This window comes from Anabas testudineus, chromosome 8, assembly GCF_900324465.2.
Source record: "Anabas testudineus chromosome 8, fAnaTes1.2, whole genome shotgun sequence".
Taxonomy (NCBI): domain Eukaryota; kingdom Metazoa; phylum Chordata; class Actinopteri; order Anabantiformes; family Anabantidae; genus Anabas; species Anabas testudineus.
This window is the reverse complement of record NC_046617.1, coordinates 11,158,645-11,179,616: the sequence shown is the minus strand read 5'-3', so window position 1 is coordinate 11,179,616 and position 20,972 is coordinate 11,158,645. Positions and strand designations below refer to the sequence as shown.

General features: G+C 41.3%; 1 protein-coding gene across 1 annotated transcript in view; it reads left to right on the top strand.

Moving 5' to 3' along the window:
* Window positions 1-5,393: 5,393 nt before the first annotated feature.
* olfm2a (olfactomedin 2a) overlaps window positions 5,394-20,972 on the top strand; it is a 40,800-nt gene continuing 25,221 nt past the window's right edge. Inside the window, exon 1 of the mRNA XM_026356241.1 lies at window positions 5,394-5,814. Within this exon, the coding sequence (XP_026212026.1) occupies window positions 5,758-5,814 (57 nt within the window). The 5' untranslated portion in view covers window positions 5,394-5,757. The remainder of the gene's footprint in view (window positions 5,815-20,972) is intronic.

Below are 20,972 nucleotides of genomic sequence, written 5' to 3'. Positions count from 1 at the left end.
CACATCCACATTTCTTGAAATACGAGAATATTATTATGGCTAACAGCCAAGACGCTTGCTGCATACTGTGTGTAATTTACAATATAATAAGTAATGTAGGTTAACACCGTCTACAACCTTGTCCCTAATGGAGCCAACCTGTTTATACCCTTTTTCCATAAACCAACATCAAAGCCCTTCTTGTACTTCAGAGATCACTACACCGCTGCATGCTGCACAGATACACAAGTGTGGCAGAGGAGAGTGAAATCTTGTGATGCTCAGGAACTTTACACTGTAGACAGGCTGCGATGGGGAAAAAAGCCCTAAATGCATGAAAAAACATGGAACTGTCACCGTTTCAATGGAGCAGAAAAAACAGTAGAGAAAAATGTCAACAACAAATAGCTGCTGGTTTCTATTGCCGCAGGCGACATGGACTTTGGTTCCCTCATGTTTCTTTCCTCTCGCATTATGCATCATCTTTTCATCCAATTAAACACAAACACAGACTAGAGAGTACAACTCAGGAAGCATCTTAGTACTGCTCATTCTGGGAGAAATGAATGAGGGGGGAAACAGAGGAAGATGTGTAAGGGGAAGAAGAAAGGAATGGTTTAAGATAAAGCAATGCAGGTGTTCCTGTGTACGTGTGTGTGTGCTAGATGGCTTCACTTAAAAGGTAGACCTCTTGGCAAACCATGTCTATGCCTCTGCCAGTCTGTGTCTCCCCTCATTTCGTTTTGTGTCTGTGAGCCTGTGGAGGGCAGCAATCCACTGTTGTTTTGTTTTGATCCAGCGACACGAGCAGACTGCCGTGCAGTTGCTCTGGATGATGATTGATGATGTTTGCTGAATTATGGCGAGGTGCAGACATGAAGCATGGCAGGGCCACTTTGCTGAAATCCCAAACTAAACCTGAGCCGTCCTTGCTCCGGTTGCCTTTGTCATGCACAGGTAGCGGAGTAAGACGGCTCAACATAGGGTGTGAAAAGCTAAGTTTAATTCCATCTTCAAGCAGCCATTGAGGGTTTCACACCTTTCCCTCTGGATACTCAGACAACATTGCTATGGCAACTGAGTGCTCTTAACCTTCTGACCCAATGTTTCGTGAGGCTTTACCACCATTAACTTGTTTAATATTATTCCAGATCTTTACATGCATATGGCTTCTCTTCATCTGTATGAAAGGATAGCTGAGAATTATAGCACTCCCTTTGTCTTTACATTGACCTGACAGGAAAAGTGTTATATAGCTTGATATATCTTTATATACTTATATATATCTCACCATGATTAGAGTTCCACATTGATGCTGTTCAGCAAGCTTTTGCATTAAATCCTGGAATTTTGTATTCTTAATCTTAATGTGTAGATTTATAATAACTTTCCATTAGTGAAGCAAAAAGACAAACTCAGCAGGCGAGTGAGCGAGAGCTCTGACAGTCCATTTGGCTGTACAAAGACAGTGCACTTTTGGGACTGCTGAATTTGGTGTTTCATGCTGTTTATGCACGCGTGAGTTGATTAGACATTCATTGGGAAGCATGACTGTCAAGTGTGAGATGCATGCTGTTGTAATGTTTGCATAAGGCTTTCACGTTGGCTTAGATATCTGTGAAATGTTTGCAGGAGTGTCAGGGTAACACTTGTCCATCTGTGCATTTATTGACATGTTGATGTTGATGTGAAGTACATTTGCCTATGAGAGATTGTCTGTGTGTATTTATCAGTGAATATTAAGTTTAAGCCAAAGACACGAGAGATCTCGACAAGCCATCTTGGGTAAATGGCAAGTGATGTTCAACTTCTAGTTTGTGGGCCATGAATGTAAATAGTGTTACATTTCCCTCTGCCTTATCTATATTAAAATATATCTTTGTTCTAAGTGCTCCAGTTGATGTCAGCTGCAAAGGTTTTTCAGTTAAGGTGGTTATCATCTCTTTGCTCATACTAAAGATGCTGTAGTCTCCTCCAGATGACATCATCTGAACTGAAAACTTCTCCTCCTTGAGGCAAAAAGATATCACCATTCATATACTTGCGAGTACTCCTTACATAGGAACCATGGGAAGCATGGCCACTTGACTGCCTAATGTCAGCTCAACATTCTGGAGATTTTCAGGAACCATAAGGTCTTTAAGTATTATTGCATAATAATTCAGAAGCACCGATAGCAGCAGTAAGATTAGAAAGATCAATAACAACCACAAGCTCTGTTATGGGACAGACTCCAATGTTTGCTAGATGGATAGCGCAACTCATGTACTTCAACTTCACAAAATCCAATTAGACTGTCCGTGAGATGATCTACAATGTAGTCACTCACTGGACTTATGCACCTGTCTAATATTCACTATCACCAGTGAACAAAACAGAAACCTCCTCTTTCTGCAGCTCTGGTCTAAGACAGTTTATTCTCAGAGTGTGTTTAAAATTCTACTGGCTTTCCAATTATTTGAAGTGAATCAACTCCAGGAAATTGAAAATCTATATAATGCTAGACTTGGCAACCGTAGTTCAATACAAATAGTCCAATTTAAACAGCTGTATTTTAACGCTTAGGAACCGTACGTTTTGACAAGCGGAGTGCCTATAGGCAGACATAGACAAAAACACACACCCACAGAAGCACAGTAATTCTGGTGGTTGTTAAATTTAGTCCTCAGGCCACCTTAAAATAGTAGATATGTTGCATTGCTTCCAGTATATTAGCAAAACAGACACGTACGTACAGAGAGAAAAATCCCAGAATACAGTAAGTCATAAAGCATGAAATACAATCAACCATGACTCAATAGCATAAACACTGAGGGTAACCATGAAAAGATAAGGTGTGAAAGGGACAGCAACAGAAAAGATGACTGCATATAAAGAAAAAGGTCTAGACCAGAAAAGTGGAAAATTTGGTGATTTAGTGCTACATCTGCCTAAGACAGTGAAGTCACATGTGGGGCGACAGGAAGAGAGAGAAAGATAATGCGACCGACAGTAGCCCTGAAGGCCAATTTTCTCCTTCCTCTTGGCTTTCCTGTACTGACTCTGGGATAAAACAAGAAAAATGCTGCATGTTTGACAAATGGGTCATGCTTTGTTTGCATTTACCTCACAAACATTCCCCTAGTTCCCTCAGCGCCCCAGGTCTCTAAACTGTAACAGGGGGTGGAGATGGTGGAGTACAACAAAGAGAAAGGAGGAGAACGTTAATACAGTGTATTTCCCGAACTTGACCATTAAACACCCAGAGTCTGACCCCATGCAATGACTCAACATCCCTTTACTTGCCCTGGCAGCCTTGGGCTTCTCTGTTATTCTCGGCTTCGTGCTCTACTGTGTGAATTTTAGAAGAGCACGATCCAGGATTGTACAGTAAAACACAATAACTGTGCAGAAAACAATAGCACAGCCAAGAATATTTTCCCCATTCTGATATTTTGTTTTCACTCCTACATGCTGCCCCACCCTGACTTACCGTCAACTACTCATTTCACCTTCTTGTAGTTTCTCCTGCTGTGGAAAATAGAGGGGTGTGCACCGTGTCTGAAGGCAGCAGCGGGGGGGGAGAGTGTCAACCCTCTGTTGAACCATACAGGGTAGGGGCTGGACGACCTGATGCCATCACACTGTATGAACTGAAATCCTGTCTGAATGTGTTAGGAACTAATCCCACTGTTCTTGATGGTAAAATCTTTGACAAACTGAAGTTGCAAGGTTTTGTTTTTCCATTCATCCACTGTGTTTACTGCTTTTCCTCTTAAGAGTCACAGGGGGTGCTGGAGCCAATCCCAGTTGTTGTTGGGTAAGAAGGAGAGGACACCCTGGGCGGGTCGCCACTCTATCAAGGGGCTGACACCTGTATGGGCAATTTTTGAGTCACCGAATAACCTAACACACACACACACACACATCTTTGGATTATGGGAAGAAGCTGGGGTACATGGAGCACCCACAGGAAACACACAAGCATAGGAAGAACTTGCTAAGTAAGACTTGGGGTTAAACTGGGGTTAAAAAACTAAATAAAATGTGATGTCATTCCATCATAATAAATCTTGTGTAGATGCAACATGAGCTCTTCACTCCAGTATGCCCCAGAGAGTAAATAATTTATCACTGCCTTCAATACATCTGTTCGTTTTACTTTTCTCAGTACTCCTCATGCGCTCAGTAAAGAAAAGTCTAAAACCATTTACCCTAACTCTGCTTCACAAAAGGGAGTTTCACAGTATATATTTAGCAACAAGACATTTATGTAGATGGGTTTATCTAAGTGAGTATAGGAGTAAAAACTGGTTTGGAATATAGTATTATGTAATATGCTAATATACAGTACTTGTCTACTTTGTTGTGCACAACTATAATCCAGCTACATTTCCTAAAAACATTACGTGTCGGCTGTCACTTGACACATAAAGGATCTGCTCAGATCACTTTTATTATCTATGAAGGTAGTGGTTTATCCCTTTGGTGCTTTATTGGTCCAAAGGAAAAACGAAACAGTAGGAGGGATCCCACTCTTCCCAGCAACAGTGTTTTTTCATGTTTGCTGTTTGTGATTTCGACTTCCTTGACACTGGCCAGTCATTAAAATGATTCACCACAGGTAACAGTTGGTGCATTTACCTTTCAAAATGTTTAGTTTAAGCCTAGCTATTATTAAGAGGAGAGGGATGAGCGGGAAGCAGAGGCCGTTTTATTTTTCATGCGTAATTCAGCACCAAACGCAGTCAGTCAAAAGGCCCAAATCATTGTGACAGGAACACACAGACATGCGGAGGCTGCGTGCGCACCCGGCCACAGCCTCACCTGGCCTGAAAAAAAATACTCATTGGAATACCTAACAGTCATTTAATTATCTCCCTTAGCCAGCGATTTATAATCTTTACTGTAATAGGGGTAGGAATAATCTCGATCATTTCCCTAAACCCCAGAGAATCCCTCTATTTCAGAATCTTCTAATTGGATATGCATCAGCACTGAATTGATGGTATTAATGGAGATTTGACAGCCACTACCCGGATCATTTACAATGCACACAGTTATCATTTACAGACTGGCCTGGTGAGTAGAACGACATTATCACTGCTAAATGTCAGGTCTTTCTTGTGGTGTCTGCCATGGTAGTGGAAACATTTTGTGGCGCAAAAAACCATTTGGACTGCAAAGAATGATCTATCTATCTATCTATCTATCTATCTATCTATCTATATTGTGAGCGCAGGACTCTCTCTCTCTCTCTGTCTCTCTCTCTCTCTCTCTCTCTCACTTCTCTTACTCGCACGCATGCGGCTACACACGCACGGCCAAGCTTGGCTGCATCAGAGTGGTACTTCTTGCACTGGTCTCCTACAGCACATAGACGTGCTGCTCCTAGCGTCGACACCTTGCAAGCACAGCAGTCACCTTCCAACCTTTGCGACTCTCTCCTCCTCTCTCCTCTGCTCAGTCGCAGTTATTTTGCAGGACGGACGGAGGGGACCGCTGACTGTCCGCTTCGCCCGGTTACAGCATCTGGGGGGAGTTTTCTACATTTGGAGATCGGCGCTTTTGCCTTCGCTCCACGTCCAAGAGTCTATGCTCCACAAAAGACACGCGGCTGGTCGCTTAACCGTGCCAGAGAGGGCTGCCGTGCGTCCTGGTGATGAGGTTGGTGGCGCACAGCCGACACAGCATTAAAGGAATCCCTCTGTATCTGAAGAAACCGCCCCAGTAAGGGACAAGAACGGGGGCAAAGCTGCGGGAACCGGTGTCGGCTGGGACCCTATCATTTCGACTAGGATGCATCTCTTCAGTGCAATGTTCCTACTTGTGATGTTAGCTGTCATGCCCTGTGAGGTAAGGACTCCGGAACAAACGGTTGCACGCAATGAATAAGCATTGTTTAAAAGTTCCTCCAACAGCAGCGATCTCCTGTCTCCGAATGACTGCATAATTCAGATCATTTAAGTAAGAACTAGCATTAAACCTCTCTCTTCTTCCAAAAAGGGGAAATTCTATGTTAAGTAAGTGCGAGGACTTTGCATGGTGCAACACTGAAAGGCAAACTGCTATTGTTCAAAATGCATCTCCTGTTAATATGTAACCTGGTGTTAGAGAAGCGACGGCAGCGTGGATAGAAAGTTCAATAAGCAGAAGGTAAACCCGTCTTCTCTGTTTTATTGCAGGACTTGAACTCTTAAATATTTGAAGGCTGACATAAATCTTGATGCAATTTATAAAATTCATTACATTGAGTCGTATGAATGCTGGTTTCGTGGTGAGGACACTGCCCTAAAGGGAAACTAAGAGTAAGTAAATTACGTTTTTCCCTTCACGGTACAGCTGATTTCTGGGAGTTCTGATGCCTTTGATGCCCTGGAGGTCGTGGTTTACAAACCTTCATATCTGTCTCTACATCACTGCCAGTGAGGGCCAGGGGCTCCCCGACAAACACTATACCCGATTGCGCTGATTAAGCTGAAAGAACTGGGCACTGAACGGCAGCACTGACAGTTTGTTTACTGGGTCTATGTGTGATTTGTAGCTGTGAATACAAACCATGCGTAATTAGTAATGTACCAGCCCAGCGCCAGCATTGGTAGTAGATTGTGTGTGATGTGTCTGAGTGTGTGTGTGTGTGTGTGTGTGTGTGTGTGTGTGTGTGTGTGTGTGTGTGTGTGTGTGTGTGTGTGTGTGGCGTGATGTGGTGCGTGACACTCCACAAAAGCCAAAAATGACGAGCTTTGATGTGACAGTTATAAATTGAAGTGAAGGACGGTAAATTATTTGACCCAGAAAAGGTCTCAGCCAAGGCAAGAGCATGTGAACTTTCAGGTGTTCAGCTGGTCAGCAGAAATGCAGTGTTGAACATGACAGCGTGCAAAGTCTGCATTTGCATAAACTGGCCAATGATGTTTGTTGGACAGCGCCGCTTCGCATCTTTTGTTCCACGCAGCAGTTTATTCAGCACCGCGGACAGCGACGTGTCGCGCCTTCAGTTAAAAAACAGCAGTCGGAGTCTATTTAGCAGCACAGACAGCGCCTCCCCGTGCAGTACGATGGCGGTGAGTATCACCACTCAGTCAAGGCCACCAGACAGATGACAGGGCCTTACACAGAGCAACGCTAAAAATAAAATAAATGCAGCAACGACACGTGTACAAAAAAGTCTCCAGAGGCTTCAACTGCAACTGTACCTGTGGCTCAAGTCAAGTCAAATACAGCACATGTACAACAAGAGGTGTTTACCAAGCCAGAGAAATCAAAATGCACGTCCACAGTAAAAAAAAAAAAATCAATCAAGTCAAGTCAAAAAAGTGTAATAAGATTTCCACAGACCCCCAAGGTGTTTAATATCTAAGGCCCATAAACAGTGTTACATTTTACAGCTAATAATAATTATTATACCAAGTGTTATCACTATCAATAATTACATTTTACTGTCTATTAATATGTCTATCACTCAACTACATTTCTTATACACAAATACACCATGAACCCATCTATCTGACTAAGGAATATACTGGTGTGTTAACATAAAAGCTGTTAAATGCAGAAACAGTAGAGTGTTTTCAATAACCATATCATGTCTACAGGGTGGGTGGACACCTCAGTTGACCTTTAACACTATGTTTTGGAGGTGAACTGATGAACAGGCTGTACACCCATGTTTCAGATGCAAAGTATAACATGTGCGACCCCTGTGGTGTTACAAGAAAACAAACTGACTTTAATAATCATACCGAAGCATCCTGAGCTACCAGAATAAAGATGTGCGCCTTCTTAACCCTCTTTAAATTAAACGAGTTAATTGTTCTGACGTTTGAATCACTGTTAAACGCTCACATTTGTGACACTGAAAATATAGCCGGTGACTTGCTATCATCTCTCAGCCCTTTCTTTAGTGGGTTCATGCTGTAATTGGCCTTGGGGGACAATTTGTTGTAAGTGTTTACATTAAACATTTAAAGGGCTGAAAGAAAATCTGATGCTACCCGTCTCCTTACAGACATAAAGAATTGATGACTTCTTGCGTGTTAACTGCAACAGAGATAGCATGCCCGAGCTGTGGAGTTGAGACATCCACATATTTTTAGTCAAAGGCTCAGCACAGGCCTGCATGAAATATTTAGATGGTTTTAATGAGACGGATGCACTTGTTCATTCTCCGCGTGTGTTTGTTAAGTACCCATAAAACTCAGGGGCCCCTACTGATACATATGGGCACCTGTCTGACCTTGGCGCAGATGTCTTGCGCACCAAAGAATGCATGGCAGGACACGCTGACACAAGTGCATATATGCGTGCGCGTTTACACACATACTGTAAAGTACACTACACTGGTGCTATACTGCATACAGAGAGAGATCTATTTCAACAGATCTAAGCCTAAAACATTTATTAAATATATTAAAGATGTCTGTTCGTATCAGACATTGAGCAAATGTTAAATGTTAAATAATTTAGAATATATCATTTTGGAACAAAGCATCCAAATTGACAAAATGCAGCAAATGCTGAATGAGCATCAGTTAGGTGTTGGACATGTTGGCATATTGTGGATTATAATATAGCTTCTGTGAAGTCTTGACACATACATTTGGTTAATTAATAACCACATTTACTGTATGTAGACTGGGGTATAAAAAGACAAATGAAGACACAAAGAAGAAGATTGTCTGGTGATAGCAGTGGTAGAGTTGTGCTAAATCATCATGAATAAATATAAGTTAAACTTTGATCACTATTTCGCTAATTTGCTTGTCCGGCTTTCAAACTGTGTTCAAAAGCATGCTGAGAGATGAATGTCATATTGTTCAAGGGGACCAAAGATTTCTTTGTGTTTTCTGTAACTGCTCAATTTCTGCTTAAGTTGTCGAGTATAAAGATTGTTTCATGTACATGAAAGATGCACATTAATGTTTGCAGGCAAACAATGTTGCTGCTGTCCCACTGGAGCAATGGGATGCTGAGGGAACGACATTATTGGTTTGAGATGGGGCCTCAAAGACTAACAACGCTGCTTCAGAGTGATGGAAATGAACACTTACTTTGGTGTTTTTCAGTTCAAACATCAGCCGCACTGGGGGAGAAAACCTAATTGCTTGTCATTCTGAAAGTAGAAGACAGAACCCTGTGCAAGAAACTGGGTGAATTTTTCAGTAATTTATTTGATCCCTTCTCTCACCAGGGATCACAATAAACAGCCAGTTTGAACAGACTGCCATTTAGGACCTTGTTAAGTTGTGTTTCCTCACTTTAGATTGGTGTGATGATTGCACCAGGAACTCACCCAACCAGGGTCGATTTATAGCTTAAAGGCAAGTACTGCAAAGACGCATTCACTAGTAAATCATGCTACTGTTTAAAACATCATTTGGCTCAAGCTTTTACTTTATTTATTATTGGGCTAATTATGGAGTACTTCAGTGCTGTAATATAAGTGTCACTAAACGGAGAACTTACAGCTTTTACAAAAGTAAAAAGAGGAAGAGTGCTTAATGCTAATGCTATCTAAAGTGTCCCTACATGTGAGGACAACAAGGACAGACGTCAGCTCAAACAGCTGGGTTGGCTAATGTCCAATTAAGACAGCTTTAAACAGTCCACTGACCTGGCACTGACCCTTTGGCCAAAAATCTCTTTCCTCGTGCCAATCCAGTGAGAGCAGAGCAGCATGGTCACAATAAAAGCCCTCCCCCTAGACATGAGTGTGATTGAACCACTTGTGGTAAATTTCTGTCCTTGTCTTCATGCCAAAAGCCTATTACACAGCAATCTTACCAAAACATCTAAATATTCCCACTGCCTTTATAATTTGTACGCCACCCTGTTAGGAGCTTTTATGAATATTGAAAAATGACACGATGCAGCCGAGTGAGTCAAAGAGGAGCAGGGATGTAAGTTTACTTTCCTCTGGAGAAAAGACAGGAGTCCTGCAGAAGGACTGGAGTCTCTTGGAGTCAGCCAAGCAGCAGCCTAACCTCTACCTAGAGACTTAAAGAGATAAAAAGATGCAGGAGCTGTGTGTAAATCTGCCAGCAAGAAGCAAACCCACACAGTCAGTTGTAAAATCACTTTGGTACGGTGTGACAAGTCCAGTGCTTGTCTAAATTTTTCAACACTGCAAGCCCACAAGACCTCATGCAACACACAAATTCAACTCTAAATCCAGTATAAGAACATTATATTTTCTGGGCGTAGCATATATTTGTTCAATTAATGAGGCCAACCTTAATACTCTATATGCCATATGTCCTTAATAAGTGACAATAACATATATACACAATATGTAATCATGGTGTAATTTTCTTGTTCCTCGTTTTCCTTGCTCTGTTATATAAGGTAACCCACATAGTCTAATTTCTGTGTTGCCTTGTCAGTCAGTAACAATTGTGCTTAGCACTATGTGGGTGAGTAAGTGTGCAGCCAGGGTTAGATTAGCCACTGTGCCTTCATCCACCTTCATGCACTCTTCATTAATATACAAAGGTGCTGCTTCCCAATCAGCCACAGAAAATGAGGTTGCATTATGTTTGATTCAGTGCTGCTTGAGGAGATTGAATAGTATGTGCCCGTTTCATGACTGATTAAGATAGAGCTCGAATCAGTACACGATAATGATAACACTTTGTGTGAGTCAGAATTGTGCCACTGTAAAGAGATTTGTTTCACAAAAGAAAACACTGCTTAAGAAAGTGGGCTGGAGCACAAAGAGCCATTGAGCCTTTGTGCTGTCCGCTGTTCACTCCCTCATCTTAATGTTTGATGTGCTTTCATGTAGCCAGCTGCTTCATCATCAGAGATACGTGTGTTTGCTGGGACTAACAATCGCCAGGAAGGCACACTGTGGGGTCTCACCTCATGGGAAGAAACATTTTCTTCTATTTTATTCTGCAGAGTGAGAATACTTAAACATGCAATGTTAAGGATAAGGTTTTATCAATCATATGAATTTCCTCTGTGCTTCACATGAGAGGTTTGTTTGTCTGTGTAAGTGGTTTGGATTTTGATGATGATGATGCACCTGTTTCTAGGTCAGTTTTCTAAATGTGGTCCGTTCATGACTCACACATAGGTGATATTAGTGTGTGATGATGGCAGTGAGCTTTTTTTTTTTTTTTTTACAGTGTAGCCCTGGGTGAAATGGGTGACTGATTTTACTACTGCAGTGCCTCGGATGAGGCACGAAGGCAGGCAGCGGTCTGCGTGATAATTGGTTAACAGATGGGATTGCGGGTGGAGAAACATGTGAGGTCAGCGGCCTCATACTCAGACTAACACTGCGCCCCTGTCATGTTTCCCCTCAGAAGAAGTAAGGGTGTGTCAGCATGGCCTTAGCTTTCCAGCTGGAATGCCCTTTTCTAAATAGGTACATATCCAAACACACATGACCTTCTTACTTAAAACAAACAAAACACAAAACTGTGCACTGAACCTCATATAAACTGCTGGTTAAAATAATTAACAGAGCACTCATATTCTGTGCAGCATTTTCATAGCAGTCCTCTCTGACATTGAAGACTAAACATCACAATGCCTCTCGCTCACTGCTAAACCAGATCCCTTCCATGTTGTCTGTTGTCAGATTATTTTCATTCGCTGATATCATACACACATGGGCAGATAAGCATGTTTCAGATATTTCAAAGGAGAGGCACTCTGGGACTGTAAGAGTCACACAGGACGGTCTGGTAACCTTGGTATTTACTCCATGTTTTAAATGACCACTTACTCATTCCGAGCCACAGACTGACCACTACTTGTGCTGCAGGGTTGTGTGAGCTCTAAATGACCTCTGTTGCTGTTTTCTGTCTTGTTGAGATCCCAGTGGCTCGCTGTCCTAAAATGACCATTAGCAATCCCGCGTACAGAGCCGGGGGACTCTAGGGCAGCTCGTAATCATCATTACGCACGTCCTTAGGGTCTTTTAGGACTATAGCACTACAGTTTGGTACATTTATACAGACACGGTTAACCTGGCAGCTAACCAGCAACCAGCTGTACACTCAGGGATTATTTTTTATACATGCAGGAGGAAAGTAAAGTCGATTTACATCTGTCCTCTTTTGATTTACTAATGTTCCCTTTTTGACATTTATTATCTCTTCCAGGAATTTCATAATGGCAGACGGATGGACAAATTATTTCTCAAACTATGCTGTGCAGCCATGTATATTATTGGCTGTTATTTGAGTGATTGCTGTCAACAGCATATGGAAAGATCAGACTGACTGGTGGGATAAATATCATTCCTATATCACATTCTCTCCTCCACTTTCTCCCTTTCTTTCTGTGTAAGTGTGCTGGAGGGTGCAGGACTCCCAGAGGTTTATGTCTGTGACTCTAAGCGAGAGTGACATTTCTCTGACAACACCCAGAACAGGCACACACATGCACACGCACATGCAGTCTGTCTTTCACACACACAACGTCTTTGTCTCTCTTTGTCTCTCCCCTTTGCTCTCTAGCTCACAAACATGTCAGCACTTGAATCCACAGCAGAGAAAGAGCCAAACAACACATGGTATCAATACCAACAAACATGGCTGAAGTTATTAAGCCTGTCATGTGGTATATATGTGAGTGATAGATGCCAAGACGGGGCTTAATCATCTGGTCGGTGCTCGACACACTGCCACGGATAATAAAGGTAACAGCACACATTACCTCAGTAACTGCCATCATTGGACTCATCCAACGTTTTTCTTTTTGCATCCATCTGCTCTTTTTTTTTCTGCATTGCACTAGGCACCTCCTGACCAGTTTTCTGTACGACCTTGCTTTTCCCTGCTCGATGAATCTTTTATGAGCCTGGCAATGTGGGTTTCTGTGTAGAAGATTGGAATATAAATATGGCTGTTGCGCCTAGAGCTCCTCTTCCCGCTCTGATACAAAAGCTTTCATAAGACTTAGCAGATTGGCCAAGCTGCTACTTGAACGGTGCTTCTCACATCTCTTCGCTTTTATCGCAAGACACACATCCCATATCAGAGGATGTTATGCATTCTCAAACGCCAGACATAGCACATCTGCCTCCACCTGCTTGTTCACATGACTGGACAATATACCACACTCCCGGGAAATCTTGTTCAGAGTTGATGTTGCTGCTGATCAATGTAGAGTTGGTTTTTATGTCAAAATTTTACTCGTGATTCTGCACAGTTATGTGAAATCACTGGAACTCAATGAGAGGGTACAAAAAGTGAGTAATGCTTACTAGTTTTTCAGTCTCTCTCTCTTTTATCTTTCTACTTTGTCTCCCTCTCTCCTATTTCACATGATCCTTGCTACCTTTATTCCAGACAATCCTCTCTTTACTGCCATCTGTGCGTATGACAGCGTTGCTTCCCATGTTGAAATCTAACTCTATTGCAGGGTTTCATTTTGGGCAATGAAGGATGAGAGTAATGCAGTGCAGCAGAAGCGGGTGGCAAGAGAAACTATTTAATCGATGTGTTTTCTGCGTGGCACTGTCATAGCCACTCAGTAGGGCCATTGATGAGGAAGGCTCGCTCTTACTGCGCCAAGGCTTAAAGGCTCCAGTCAGGGAGGTGTGGGAGCCCAGCAGCCACCAGACATTGTTGCATATCAAGCAGGATGGTAGGGCTGCTCTCAAGGTAGAGAAATATAGCAGAGGGAAAATCACAAGATGCACCAGTAGTGAGAACACAGTCTTACATTACATTATGCTTCTGACTCTAAACCCCTGAGATTTCTTCAAGTCTACAAAACATGCACATACAGTTGTGCACGATACAGGATGTGGTTAACCATTTGGAGTCACATCACAACCAGGCACTGTCTTATGCAGCTAATTTTTAATTCAATACCATATTAAGTATAAAGTAAAATGGAATGATATCCGTAGCGTTGATGACATTTACAGAATGAAATTTGATCTGGCTTTGATGGATTACACAAAATTAGGGAGAAATGATGTAACGTGCTGACTTGAGCATTCATTTTTTATAGATCAGAAGAGTAGCCGAAAGGAACTTTTCTTAAAGTGAGCCATGCGTATCAAACAGTACCATTAATCATTGCTCATTAAACCCTTTGTTTACCGAGTATACAAGCAAAGCTTTGCCTTGAGCTTGTCCTGTGTTGCTCTGTAATATTTTTCACCTTCTGTTTTCAATAATCTGTAACCTTGGACACAGAGTCTTTACAAAGGACAACATATATTCCTTGCATGATTGTACAACTAAGGAAAGTGTAATGGTTCTTGTACATTGCAAACAAACAACAAGATTAGATGCATTCAATAACACACATTCATTCAGACACACCGTAGACAGATGGTGTGAACTGCAGACGCTATAGCAATCGGGGTTGGTAGGCAGTGTCAGAGTACAAAGTGAGAGGATGTGGACTGAGTTTGAATTAGTGCCCAGTGGTGGAGCTGAGCAGGGCAACATGTCTGGGAAGTGACTGAGAGGGAAATAGAAATAAAAAAAAAAACACTGTGGAGTTGCTGGAAATGAAAATTGGAGATTGTCGGGCAGACACAGAGGGAGAAATAGACAGAGAGAGTGCCTTCTGACTGTGCCTGCAGGGTTATTATCTCTCTCATCTTAACCAAAAGGAGAATAATAATTAGAGGCCAATCACTCCATCACCGTGATTTTATTCCCCTCACTGGCACTGACACTCCTTACAGATTGTCTTTAATTAGCTCCACATCGCTTAATCAATACAACTGCGACCATGACAAAACAATGGCATGTGCATCCTGTCGCTCAGGCAGGAGAGACGCAGGAAGCAGCGGGAAGAAAGGATGAAGTGTTGACAGGCAAGATGAAGAAGAAAGGGAGGCAGAAAATGATGTAGACTGGCATTTCTGTGGGAAGGGGAGAAAAAAAAATGTCATGCTCTGATAAAAACCTGCTCTCATGATGATTAGAGTCTGCACTTGTTTATCTACTTGTGAGTTTGTGCGCTTACAGATGTGTAGCGAGCTCCCATATACAGTATATGATGTATAAAATACAAGGTGAGAAAAGCAAGCTGGGCGTTTGCTCATCTGAGCCACGTATTGGCTCAGAAGTAGTATATCAGGCAGCAGCGATAGTACTATCATGTCAGACTATGATATGGGATCTAATGCAGCAGTCCTCGTTATATTTTCCAGCAGTAGAGCTGGGTGCTTTGGCCACACTAATGGTGATGTGATGAATAGGTATTCAGGAGAGGTCTCTCTCTTTAAGCTTTAGTGCCTCAGGCTACTGGCCCTCTCAGGCCCAGCTCTCATCTCTTACTCCTCTCAGCGAGAGAGTAACAGCATGCAGTGAGTCTGTGCAGGCATCTTCAGAGAAGGGTACTTCTTACTTGTCAGGCACATACTTGGTATATTCTGGATCTATATCTGCAGCTGCCAAGAGTAAATCTTTGTTGATGCAGAAGGCCATGAACAAGACTGTTAAACAGGCGCAGTGACACTCAGCTGAACTGCAATGTATTTGTACCTTTGCATTATATTTGGAGGACACCATGGAGATAAACACATCAATGAGGAAATGAGAACATAATATATATATATATAAATATATATATAATATTATTAAATGCCATGAAGCCTCCTTATACATATGCTTTTTCTTTTTCAGATGAACACAAATACAGTTGTTGTGCAGAGGTGGGCCATTGTATGGGTGTTATTAATATTTAAATAATTTTTAATCTGTGGGTGGCAGAAATGTCCCTAGAATATGTTATCCAATAAAGCTTATTATTAAAGGGTATTTCTGTAATTTTAATCTCTTATGTTTACAGCTTGGATCTTATTTTGAATGCGTTCTTGTTTCTGACTGCCATGTCTTGAAGACGGTAAATAAAAATATTTATGTTAACGATTAGCAAAGGAAGCGCCTCCTTAAGGGAAAAATCATCTCCCATTCCCTATCTGTGCTGCATGGAATATTAATGGAAGGAATGGCCTTTCTGATATATTATCTCCTAGGCTACCCTCATAAATATCACCACAAAATACGCACCCTGGATCTGCATTGTGCTCAGACTGAAGCACTCACTGCACAACACCCTGCATTGACTGAAATCCTGCAAACAAAGACAGACTACTGTTTATAGAAATATGCACAGCAACTGTTTGTGTATAACCCACACATAAATTCCCATATTCCCAGGCACATACATTTCACAGGGTAATTCACCTTTTAGTAGAAGAGCTGAACTGAGATACTAATGCAGGACATGTTACTACATTTATCCTAGAGTTTATGGCTTTGAACCTGCTAAATATTGCATCTGTTGCTCAAAGATGTGGTGTGACAATCCTGTGGTGACGCTCATAGCTCTGTGGCCACTTTTTCCCACTTTCCTCCCGCCCACACCTCCCCACTCATAATACTCCTCATCTCTCGCCATACTAACTCAACTGAATATCACCCCTTTATAAGAATCAACATGCAAACCTTTCATTTCTGTTCTGTTTATTCATTTTCTCCAGTTTGTCACTCAAATTATTTCACTCTCTGTCTGCGTAATCACTGAGCTGATCGGTGGCTTCTCATTTTGACAGTGCAGCCAGGACTCTGCAGATTATATGGGTGGAATTATCAGCACAGTGTTATAGGAAGGTATGAGGAGGACGGCCAAACCCAAAACTGTTTATTTATACTAATAACCCTTTTTACTTCTTTTCACTAGCAAAGCAAACTCCATAAAATCACGCAGTGACAAGCTAATTTGTTTATCTACAAGTTTCTTCTAACCATAACTCCATGTGGCTGTGAACATAATATTCAGTTAAAGGCTGTTTTGGGATTTCTCTCCACTGCACACTGTGCCTGTGTTGTACTAATAATGTCTCCCTAATTAAATGCTACAGCTTCTCTGAGCATTAATGACCTGAAGATAGAGGATGTAAATGTAGGCTTCAGTGTGAGCTATGACAAAGAAGCTGGACACAACACTGCAGGCTGCGTCTGTCCCTTCATTACTAATACACGTTACATAGCTGATGGGTTCTGGTCATTGTTCGCTCCAGACCAAGTCGGGAGGAGAGCATTATGACTTTTTCCACAATTGGCTGCTGCAAACTCTCAGTCAACCAGACTGTAATTGGCAGGATCTCACCAACTCCTCTCAGGTCCTGTTAGTTTCGCTGTTGCAGACATGGCAGAAAACAGACAAGATGTAAATTCAGTACCTCAGGGAGTTTCAAATAGATCACCCAATATTTTCTCTCCTTTTTGGTTCCTATCACTCTCGTTCTCTCTATTTGCCTCTCCTAAACATCCTATTGTTTTTTTAAAGCCTTTTTGTCTGTCTCTTGTGCTGTCCTGTGTCTTATTGTCCTTGTTTGTAACCTAACGCAGTGATTAGCTAATCATGGTGATATTTCCACTCTGTGAATAGATGACATTTGCAAATAATGACTCAAATAGAGACCAAACATCTACACTTTGTCCTCTGGCTGTCTCCTTTGTCATTTAACAAGGTACTAGGTGTATGCCATCTATGATCAGTTCTCTGCTGTTCTGCAGTCATACACCAATCAGTCATTGAATCCACCTGGTTGTTTTAATGTAGTGGTGGCCAGGAGTCATTATAAGAAGTGTAATATTGGTCATGATATACAGGTGTTGCTTTACATCAGGGTGCAAATACTGACACTACCACTCTAACACACAGTAAAACCACCTGATGGATTTAATGTTGTTGCTGATCAATGTAGATTAATACATCATTAACCTAACTAAAAAGACTTTGCCAGAAATGTAATAAGACAATAAAATTGTGCTCGACTGCAGTAGTACAGAAACAAATCTGTAAATGTTCATAGAGCAATACAGATTTGAAACAAAACAGCTGTGCTTACTCAGTTTTTGAGTTATCAAGCAGCTATTTGTCAAACAATTCAATTCAATTCAATTCAATTTTATTTGTATAGCGCCAAGTGACAACAGAAGTAATCTCAAAGCACATTACAGTGTAAGGTTTAAGACCTTACAAAGTATAATTGTATAAAATTCAAGTGGCTATGACTAGCCAAAAGACAAGTTATGATACGGGAAAAAGAACTCAAGCACTATTGGTGATAGTGACAAGGACAGCACCAGAAGTTCATTGAAGGGCAATATGAAAAGGCGACTGGCCATGGGGGGGCAGTCTTAATTAGCAGGGTTTCTTTGAGACTCAGCTACCTCATTGCTGGACTGAAAATTCCCAATTTGCTGTCAGTAATTACTCCAATGGCAAAAAATGGCTTGCGCAACAGATAGTATGTCTGATTGGTTGGGTGGAAGAAAAGGTCAGAATGTGGTAGTAGCTTTCTGTTGTTGGATTCAGGAAAGGGTGCATTTTGGGGGGGACATTGGTAATCAGGTCAACAGAGTCAGGAAATGATCATAGTAATTGTGTGTGTCAATACGTATCTGTATGCATGTGCGTATGTGTGAGTGCATCTGTGTGTGTGGGCAAGTCAACTGGGCACATTTGCCACAGGAAGTGCTGCACTGAGTCGTATTCAGCTGGTACTGTTGGCATGAGTAGGTGCAGAACAGTGGATAGAGCCATGCTGTGCTGCAGAATGCATGGCATCTGATTGCCTCATGTAGCTCATGTCTATCGCTTTGATCAAGGCTTTTCTCGAGCAAAACTCAAGCAAAATGTGGTGCCCTGCTTGTTTCTGATTGAGCTATCTGATATTCAACCATATACGGTTCATTCGTATCAAATCCTCTATAAACAATAACGTATAAGCCCCCATGGACTGTCGCAATTGTAATCAAGGGAGTAATCAGGAGCAATCCACCCTCCTAGGAATAAACTTTGAATGGATTTTCCTCCAGTATATTCATGAAGCTTCTAGGTACAAATGCTATGAAGTAAGATTTATTCATTCCTACATTTTCATGGTTATAAAAATATTGACATGTAAATATTTTTGCCTTTCAGCCTCTTTGTCAGCACCTGTCACTCTGTGCTCCCTATGGTAAAAGCCAGGATGAGTATGCCTTTAGATTTTAGGGAAACATTTGTGTTGTTATAATTAAACATTGTCTTAGGTTTTAATATTTTAATCTGAGGATGATGGATGATATTAGACTATAGACTACATAGTTTATATTAATTTTAAGTTTATATTAATTTTATTTGTCACAAACCAAGTGAGAACATAAAAAAAAAAGAGTGTCTGTATCAGTCTTGGTATTAGATATGATATAGTATATCATATATATATATATATATATATATATATATATCATTATCATATATAGTATATGATAAATACTACAAATGTGTCTCCTTGTTTCCAGTGTTGGTTTATAAGTTGTTCTCTATAGGCTGTAGTGTAAAGACAAGGACAAATCAACGTAGGGTATTGCAGGTTGTTTTCTGTTTCTGTTTTCGAGTGACATTGTTTTGGTCCTTACTTTTTAATGTGTATGTCAAAACCCAACCAGCTTCCTCACACACTGTGCCAATAACCAATATATATATTGTAGACATTTCACAGATTCCCGATGCAAGTGGACACAATTAAAGCTTTCACACATAGAAATGTCGTATGTAAGTACATGCACAGACATTTTAACGATTTTAACTCATTTATTATCTTTATGCTAGTGCTTAATCTTGTAAAACAGTCCTGAAGGAAGGTAGATATGTGAGGTTGTGAATGCTCACGTCTTCATATATCATGTTAGTACACTGTCAGTCACCTCAGAGTGGGACAGAGGTCTAACTTCACCTGCAGTGAATGCTCAATGCTTGAATTATTGAACACATTCAACTCAATAAGATGTGTTCTCTGTACTGTTGATGCATGCAGGGGTCAATGTGTGTATAGTGCTCCTGTGGTCTCAGTGGCTACTATAAAATGTAAAAGCCCAGATGACTTGACTTAATCAAAGGCCCAAAGGAGCCATTAATAGATTAAACACTCCACGTTGAAAGCGCACCACTGTTTCTGCCTGCCTCAACCCTGGGGTACAGCCTATTTACACCATTTAAATAGTTGCCATGGTAATGAGGTCATGCTTTGTCTAAGCTGATTTTGATCTTGATATATTTAGAAGGCAGTGGGCCTCCATGTCCATCATCTAATTAATGAATTATGACTCAGAAAAATAGCCAGTATTCTTAGAGCCAGATAACTCCAGCATCTTTCCGAGCTCAGACGCGGGCTCAGTTTGTGCGCTGCCTCAGTCATAACAGCTCTGCATCATTACGAAGGAGGTCTGTGTAATTAGCTGAAGTGTAATTTGGTCCTATATTTCTATGGCTGGCTGTGTGTTTGTGCTGTAGTGAGAATGTGACTAGTGCCTGGTGCTTTCTGTTCCCCAGTATTATTATCTCACCCAGAGCTTGTCCCTATGGCCTCGGGGCTTTGTAGTGCTCTACTGCCATCCATGGGTGTGCACAAATGTTGCCATTTCTGCAGTTGGTGGGCATTTTGACCATATGAACTGATTAAAAATGCCCTTTATAGAGCTTGCCTACAGGCTAAGAGCAGAATGGGTATTTTATGTTGTTTTATGTCATGATAGCACGGCATGCCTGTGTGGAAGCATCAAACATCTGCACTTGCGTTCATGTAGATTTTTCCACCGTACAAGTCGAAATTTGAGTCCAAGTAAGCAACAAGACAGCAAAGGGTACCAGGATGAAAGAGTGTGATCTCAGAACAGAAATAGTAGACTCTAAAACAAATGCAGGGTAAAGGAGGACTACATGATATGATGCCATTTTTTCCTAAATGCCCAAGGGGCCAAAAGAGACAACAGGGAGACAGAGAAAGTATGAGGAGTTAAAGGCTAAATAAAATTCATGGAGAAGGAGAACAAAAGGGAGCGACAAAGAATTGGAGATAATGACACAGCAGAGTAGCAGAGAAAATGAGGCTGGCCAATTATTAGAGTGGAAATTATAAGGAATGGCTGTGAAAATTAATCAGAAAGGATTAAATTAATACAGGTTAAATGGCTGACTTCCTCTCTAGCTAATATTTAATGAAAGCTTGTTCTGCCAACAGACTCTGTGATTAG